The sequence below is a fragment of the Saccostrea cucullata genome, unplaced genomic scaffold (genome assembly GCF_032062105.1).
Source record: "Saccostrea cucullata isolate Sc308-1 unplaced genomic scaffold, CSIRO_AGI_Scuc_v1 ctg105, whole genome shotgun sequence".
Taxonomy (NCBI): domain Eukaryota; kingdom Metazoa; phylum Mollusca; class Bivalvia; order Ostreida; family Ostreidae; genus Saccostrea; species Saccostrea cuccullata.
Genome location: NW_026919155.1, coordinates 447,871 through 456,675, shown reverse-complemented (window position 1 = coordinate 456,675; position 8,805 = coordinate 447,871). Strand labels below are relative to the sequence as shown.

General features: G+C 32.5%; 1 protein-coding gene across 1 annotated transcript; it reads left to right on the top strand.

Moving 5' to 3' along the window:
* Window positions 1–3,486: 3,486 nt before the first annotated feature.
* On the top strand, window positions 3,487–8,451 carry LOC134280354 (uncharacterized). Its single transcript, XM_062762764.1, has 8 exons — window positions 3,487–3,643; window positions 5,713–5,862; window positions 6,061–6,668; window positions 6,880–6,958; window positions 7,524–7,578; window positions 7,687–7,799; window positions 7,898–7,979; window positions 8,068–8,451. The coding sequence occupies exons 2-8, from the start codon at window positions 5,715–5,717 to the stop codon at window positions 8,144–8,146; spliced, it is 1,164 nt and encodes a 387-aa protein (XP_062618748.1). The 5' UTR covers window positions 3,487–3,643; window positions 5,713–5,714; the 3' UTR covers window positions 8,147–8,451.
* The last annotated feature ends 354 nt before the right edge of the window (window positions 8,452–8,805 follow it).

The window sequence follows — 8,805 nt, the reverse complement described above, 5'->3', positions numbered from 1 at the left end:
CCATCAAAATTTTATAAACAAAAAAAGAACCCGCTTATGAGATCCCTGCAGTGAACTCGAGTTTTCCTCCAGACAGTGTCAAGAAGATGTTCCCTCACTGTTCAAAATTTTCATCACAAGTGAGTGGATTCTCCTTTTTATAAATAAAAATTTGCAGTTTCCATTTAAAAAATTGTGGTGCCTCATTACGAGGGAAAAATTCGTAAACAGAAAAAGGACATTAAAGAAATATAGGCTTTTTTATATGTAGAAATTAGCAGAGAAGTGAAAAAAACAACTGTGATAAATTGTACATATATATAAAATGAAAATTGTATGATATGGCCAATTTATGCTGCACATAATTAAAATACAAAGGCTATTGGCTTATTCTAGAAATTGTATGATCTCTTACATTTCGGTTGAAAATATGGAACAGCAGGGTTTGTTCTACATAACAGAATGCAGTATTGTTTTGTTTTTTCCCGAAGTGGATTCTTTAAATAGACAAAACAAAGAGATGATATAGATAGGATTATCCATAAAAACCTTTAGTACTGTTGGGCATGGAGTTCGTCCTGGTTAGATCAAAGACATAGGACAGAAGGCTTCCAGGGCTAAGTATAACACAACCCAATCAATCCTTACATCACCTTAGATCAAAATCAGAGGAAGTATCTCATGAAATATATAAATACAGAAAATAGTATATATCTGATGTAATAATCTGATATTGTAATGTTCTTTTAATGACGTCAATATTTAAAATCCACATAGATTACTTGTATAAAAGGACCGAACTCCGCTCATCTTTACTATTAAAGATTTAACGAAGAAAAATTCAGAACTATGATTGGAAAAACTACAACTGAGCTTAATAATGACGGGGCAGCTATTCCCCAAATTGTCATCGACCCATGTGAAGAAGAGAAAGTCATCAGACGAACACGACACAATCTAAAGCATAGAAGCAGAAGCTCTGATGCCATCAAGATTCCTACAACTACCGGAACTACAAAGCCTCCGGACGGTGCCCGTCTGAGACCTCACTCTGCAAGTGAACTCGAGTTTTCCTCCAGACAGTCCTCAGATGTTGGAACGGTGCCAAGACGAAGCTGTTCGTTTTCCTCTATCAGTTCAAAGGATGCAGTCTATTCGTGCTCGTGTCAGGACTCTCTTTCTAATGTTAATATGGCTGATGGAGTGAATGGACAAAATATGGTGTCTTTTTATAAACTGTGGAAAAGGAAGCCTGAGAAAGACCTTGCATTAAAAAGCAAACTTGAACTTCCATCTTCAATGAAGAGAAGTGAAAAATTTAGACAATGTGGATGCTTTACCAGAGAGCATGCGCGAAAGCTGGCAAAGTCTCCCTGTCGTTGCAACGGACATTGCCATTGACAAAGGCAATAAGCTTGCTTTGGATGGGTCTAACGTTACATGCGGCTTAATTGGTGCAAGTGTAAAGATTAGGACAGCATGCGATATATTCATTCTACTATTGAAACTTCTGTCAATTTTACATACGCTGTTGATCAGCAGATTATGTTGTATGTTCATTTTTTAAAAATGTTTATTGTCATAATATGATAAAAAAAAATGAAATCATCATGTTTTTTTTAATTGATGTAGAATATTAAGTTAACATGAGCTTCTGGTGACCCCCTGTCCAAAAGATGGCCACACAACTTGAATATATGTACAAAGGTTGGTATAAGCTTGACAATTTTTTTTATTAAGTCATTTAAATTTAACACTAATACAGGAAGATGATCAAAGAGATAACTCTGATCACTGGTACAAACTTTGAAATAAATACATATTTAAACACGCAGTTGGAAATGATCAAGCATCTTATTTAGAATAAAATTGAATGTCTGATATTGAAGGAAAAATTCCACAGAAAGCATATATACGCACACGTAATAGATATCGATGTGTTCTTATTGATCATAACTTTTTCTTTGTTTTACTTGGTTTAGCCTTAATTTCTAAATTTAAAGTTATATTTTAATTTCCAGACAATCTGGAAATGTTTCATAGAAAAAAAAAATTTAGAAATTAGGATAGGTCTAAATTGTTGGAAAAGGTTGAACCTGCGGTTTTAGGGTTTATTTCAAGGTTATGATTACTATTCACATATGATTAAGAAGTTTTCTCTCACTTCATTACAATATACAGTGACATGAATGTTCAACATATTTCATTAAGTCCAAATAGTAAAATTAAGGTATTTGGAAATATTTACATGTATGATTTCATTAGTATAATTTGTTTGATCTATTTTAAGTGAAAATTTTTACTTTAAAAATTTATGTGTAAATTTTAAAAGGAAATCAATCTGATTAAAATCAGACATGAAAGCACACAGTTGGCATTTTTATTTTTCAATAATATGTCGGGGGTCGGGCGAATTTATTCAGTTAAGATTTTGGTTTAAGGTTTAAAACTAGTTTTCAAACTGGATATAAGTTTCCATCCGGTTTACCACGGTAAAAGAAATGAACAGTTTAAACAAGATGGCGTCTAAAAGCTACATACTTGATTACATTAATATTAATTGGAAATGTAACGTGGAAATAATACTGCTGGTGAAAAAAAGAGATAGAATTGCAAAAATTTTATGACTTTTTTATGTGAATTTACAAAATATCACGTTTCCAATATGAAAGTGCAATAGTATAGGATAACATAATTTTTAGGGTTGATTACCATAATTTACAAAGAATTTAAAATGCATTATTTCACGGGTAAAATATACAGAAAAAAATAATATAAAATCTTTTTTCTTAATAAAAGATTCCAAGAAATTATACTTTATTTGTTCCTTCTTTATAATATCTTACATAGAATGCAGCATTTATATTCAATAGTGCATCTAAAGCTTGTCCAAAGGATTCAAAACTTATTTTTTAAAAGGAAAGTTTAACATTTTCTATATTCATTATCATTTTATGAACAAACATGCATGGCAGTATTTATCTTTTCTCTGAAGCCTTAAATAAAACATCAGAAAGTGGAATTAAAGTCAAAAGTTGTTTGTTCTCGAAAAAAACTTATAATAATAGTCACCATCTTTCTGCATCATCGCCATACTGGAATACTTATCGCCCTTTTGTAAACCACCATCGGAGGTGGTTTGTTGGTTTAACAAACTGGTTTCAGTTACAACAGAAACAACTAGAAAACCGGTTTTGTATTTAAACTAGTTTAAAACCAGTTTGTGGAACAAATGAACAGTTTACAAAACTGGTTCAAAACTGAAACCAGTTTTTGAGAAACAAATTTGACATATCGTTATAAAGGATCATCGAGGATCTGATTTTAATGAACCCTAGTAATACGTCTTCTCACAATTTTTTTTATCAAAATAGAAAATACATTTATATGGTGTTATTTTCTATGTTAACTAAAAAAATTGCGGAAAGACAAAATGCCGAAAAATAAAAAGTATGTGCCTTCAGGTTGTAGACTGGCGACGCGTGTTCAAATATGTAAACATTGATTTGCCAGTCTATTTTCATTTTACTTTCGGTTTAATTAATTTCAATGTGTTTCGTCATGTTTAGAACGCTCCAGAATAAGTAATGTTAATATTTATTAATAGCTTTATGTAAAATCAGCTGTTTATTCTCTTTGGACAGGGTGAACAGTTGCATTCAAGGTACGTGATCGTGAAATATTGTTTCTTACATAAATATCTACAGTATAATAAATATCTGTATGACTTTACTGCATGTATGAATTAAAGGTACAGTGTACTTGGACACAGATTTGTAGTTAATATTTTCATTATATAATTATTGTGTGTTTGATTGACAAATCTTTGTATTTTCACATAGTAATCTTTATCCCGAACACTTAATTCGAAATTCGACAATGCTCGAAGTTTCAATAATTTCCAGACAAAATAAGATTTTTAGGTTTCGTAAGAAATGCTTTAGCAACATATAATTAAGTCGGTAACTTTAAAGAAAGCCCAATATATACATAAGTGTAACATGCAACGCGGCCGAGCTTGATGTGTTGTGATATATGGCTTGTATTACCAGGCGTTACACTTAGGTTCGTTAACCTGTTAACTCAGGTTTTTGTTGACCAAATAAAATCTATTATAAATACAATGGGTTTCTTCTTGATTGGACAACCACTAACTGTGGTCAACGGGTGTCTCCCGCATTGAATTTCACTAGTCCTGCCACTCCACTAGTTCTGCTGCATCTTGGCACTTCCCCCACCTCTAATTGTGGTATGCCACCTCTCTCTACAACCAAGTGACTGCCTTATTCTGGTCTTAAGTGCTTTGGTGTGCTGTGAAACACTTAACTCTTTATCCCCTACAACCGTCTGCATTATTCAGGTCATACGACCGTATGCAAGAGAAGGAACTAGCCAAGGTTTATCAACTCCGTCACCAGAGAGGTATCCTGAGTTCCTGTAGTACAGCATGTATTACCTCAGTGCAGACCCAGTACACAGGCAGTTTCATACTACTTGTATGATCTGAGAATTATTATCTTTTAGTGTTTAAGAATTTATATAAAAACGTAGGTCAAACGTTTATACGAAACTAAACAACAACCATTTCCGTTTCATAAGTCTCTTGCGTTGAAATTATTTACTTTTACAAAATATAATCCATTTTATTTTTTAAAAAGTCTTTTAAAAATATTTTTTATGTTTAAACCATGTTAACAGTTCTTGTATCTATAATTATGCTAGTATTAGTTTTAGTAGCTCATGTCAAGCACAAAACTTAAATTATGTCAGAGAATAATATAGTCCATTCCTCGACTGTGTCCTGGCTTCTCCATATGAGTGAAAAATTCTCGAGAGGGACGTTAAACAACAGACAATCAATCAATCAATCGATCGACTGTTTAGTTCGGTATGATGGATATAGATGAATAATTGACAAGATTTGGTGGTTCTTGAAAGGAGAATGCATTATTATCCTATATTTACGTTTACTTTGACCCTAATGAAAAGCATTATAAATTTAAATCACAAGTGATATATACACATAACACACAAGACCTAATCACCAAAGTCTGTCTGGCGTATGAATGTACAGGGACTACGCCATTACTGTATGAACAAAGCGAAAAAATTATGTCAGTTATACGATTTATTTGTATTTCTGTTGTAAAAATATAGTTTATCATTTTAGATTGAAAAAATAAATAAAACTTTGATTGTTGTTATCTGTTATCATTGTGCACTATTTTTGTTTCCGGACTAAGCTGTTCCAAAGGCTATTTTATCAAATACAACTTACATGAAGGATAAGGCAGGAATTTTGAATAGAAAAATCAAAATTGCGGAAAATGAAATGTAAAGGTAAGCATTGAATTATCGTTTTTTGAAAGATGCAATCTCATAACTGCAATGGTGTGTGCAAACAAATTTTCATCATATCGCGCGCGTTACTCAATTTGTTTGCACACACCATTACAGTTATGAGACTGCATCTTTCAAAAAATGATAATTCAATGCTTAAGTAACAGGGTTTTAATTTCGTCTCATTCAAGAAGAGCTAAATTATACATGAACTTGCAGAGTCATAGTTTTATATTTGGAAAACAATGTCTTTTTTTAAATTGTTCATTTGTGTAATACAACTCTAATTGTTAATTAACTTTCCCAGCACCTTTGTTTTAAGGGTGCAATGCAATGATAGCAGTGCCGTTAATTTAGATAATTTTATAATATAACTTATCTAAACATTTTTAGATATGGCCGACAGAAACTACGAGGAATGCCTGTTTCATGGGGATCGGGTTCAATTCCATGCTTTGACGAGAAATCTGAAGGAAAATCGAGTTATTCCGAAAACATACCTTGGCAGACTGGCATCTGCTGTCTGTTCATGCAGGAAAAACAGTATGATCTCTAAACTAAAAAATTTTTTTAAAATCTAGAAAATTTTTAAAATAAAAATGGTTTATTACTTATCAAACAAGCATCTATATGAAAATTTGCCAAAATAAAGTTAGCCAAAGATTATAAAGTCAGATTTTCCATCTTCTCTCGATTAGTATATAATATAGGAATGTAGTTGTATGTTTCTATTTGTTGCAGGAACTAACATTTCTCAGTTGATGACGATGGATGACTTGCGTCACGTGATGGAGCACCTCGAAGAGAAAGAATTATCAAAAATGACCCTTTCTCTTAGAAATTATCTGCGTGGTATTATCAAAGAGACCATTTCTCTGGAACAGTATGGGAAAACTAAATTGTTGTACATTGTCTACAACGCACTGGTTAACAGCTCTTTTGATGAACTGACGTATGATGCCATTAACTCGCGACCCAAACCACTGCCAGCTACCTCCGATGTTCAAAAACAGCGGATGACCAGAGATCAGTTTGTTTGTATGAAGAATAAAAGATTAAGTAGAAAAGATCTTGTGAGGGAGATCTATCTTCCAATGTTTGCGAGAAATGTAAAGAAATTTACTGAATCCGCCCAATATAAATGTGTGAAACAAGATTATGACAAAGTTAAATTATTCGTGTGGTTTTGTGATAAAGAAAATACCGAGTTCATTAACTCTAACCAGAAAAAGACTGCAGTGAAGTTATACATGAAAGACCCGAGTCAATTTGAGGCTGTGAAGTATAATCTAGTTCAGATAGCAGAAACAATCCAGACAAAACAAGACACAAAATGGGACGCCAAAAAGGTTAGGAATAACTAGGGTATTTTCCATATTATTACAAAATGACATTTGAATATTTGTCAGTAGATTATTATATATTTTTTTTAAAGTTGTTTGCATTCTTATAAACTGTCTCCTCATCTTTGCAAGTCAAGGATTTCTAAACTTAAAACAGCCTCGAACTTAATCTCAGTGAGAAGCGTCTGACGTCATGTTTTTTTTTTTAATTTTACAGACTGCTCGCCGTACGCGTACGTACATGTATAGGAAATGGGATTACCAAGATCCAAATTTCAGCTCCATTACAGACATTGGTAACTTTTTATAGATTTTTTGTGCCTAATTACACTGGAATGCAGTTAGCTGCAGATCTGTAAATATTGATAGACCGGAGAGCTCCTGTATATTTCTTGCGCACAAAAAAAGTGCGCTCGGTTCTCGATTTATTTCTCCATGTTTTTAAAACTGTAATCTTATTACTAACCGTGTGTTCCTAATTTTTTTGTTTCCACAACCAAACATTCCACATAATTGTTGTTACACTGGATTTATACTGCCATTTTGGTTTCATAATTCGGTCCAATACGCTTTGTTCAGATGTCAACTTCGAGAGTACTTGATTGAGGATAAAGGAATTTTTTGAAATCTTTCCTTTTTTGCCATTGAGGCAAGAATTTGAAAGAAATAATCTTTTTTGTATAAATATACAGTTTTTTCACTTTTCCGGTCTATCAATATATTTTTTTCGGAGAGCTACAGATCTGCAGCTAGAATGCAGTATACATAGTATGAAATGTATAATTCCATGTTAAGAAACTTTTTTGTGTTAGCACTTTTTTAATAAGTTGAATAAAGACTTATTTTTTTGTTGTTGTACAGCTCTTCAAGTTAAGGAATGTTCAGAATCAGAATACAAGAAGAAGACAGTTAAAAAGTAAATATCCATATAAAATTGTGTAAAAATCATCCAAGCCTGAATTCTTTGACTTATGTTATACGGGAGTCTTATTTTTATGCAAGTTGTCTTTTCAATTTTTTACAGAAAGGTCAAGAAATCCTCCATCTTGACCGGTGGTCACTGCATGAATTGTTTGGCTCCTTTTGTTGACATACACACGAACGACAGAGAATGTAGGCATCATCCAGGATATATAAGTAAGTGGGTGTGAGCTAGAATATCTTTCTAAATGGGCTTCTGTATCTGTCTATGCTTTAATTAAACACAAACTTTTAAAACATTCCTTTCTTTGTAGTGAACCCTAAACTGGTATGGTCTTGCTGCAGACGAAAGAGTGGGGAACAAAAGGCTGACCACACAATGCACAAAAAGACTGGGTAAGAGAATCAGTCTTGTTAACAATTGCCATGGTATTGATTTTTTCATAGTTTACAAGTGATGTTTTTTATAATGATTTACTAACAGGTGCAGCACAACACAGCACAACTGGAGGCCTCACAAGAAACACCAAGCTAAAGTCCTCAAAGACTTGTTTGATGAGTGACTGATTATATGGAGAAAACGAGACCGAATAAATCACAGCTGATTCTTTTTGTATTTTGAATTTTGATCTATTTATTGAAACCTGTAGTGATTAAAACACTTTTTGATTTTAAAATGCATCCTTTTGGAAATACATGTAAGATGAACAACAAAATGATGCGAATTTGATGTGGATTGCAGAGAAGTTCATGTTCTTTTTAATTACTTAAATCATTAGAAGGCTTAATTTTATATGCCTTTTCATAAAAATTGTATTAAATTTGTTGTAATTAAATAAACATACAACTGCAGCTGGGTAACTTATTATTACTGTGTTTGTTTGTTTTTTTTTGAATAAAGGATTTTGCTAGTTGAAGTACTAGTACTCCACAAATGATCCTCTCATGACATTCTTTGTAATGAAGTCCCAAATGAATGTAAGACTTCGATATATAATGGGTTATCTTTGATATCAGTATTGTTAAGCATCATTGTATAATTTCTCTTTTTGACCCAGATTATTGCAGATAATGGCACAAGCATGAAATTTATTCCAAACGCTTTTCCTGATTACAAAAATAAAAGCTAAACATGTACATGTTTTCAAGTAGTAAATTACTGAGTATGCAGGTAACGGGTATCTTCGAAAACGTAGATTTTTCAATTCTGGTTTTACAATTT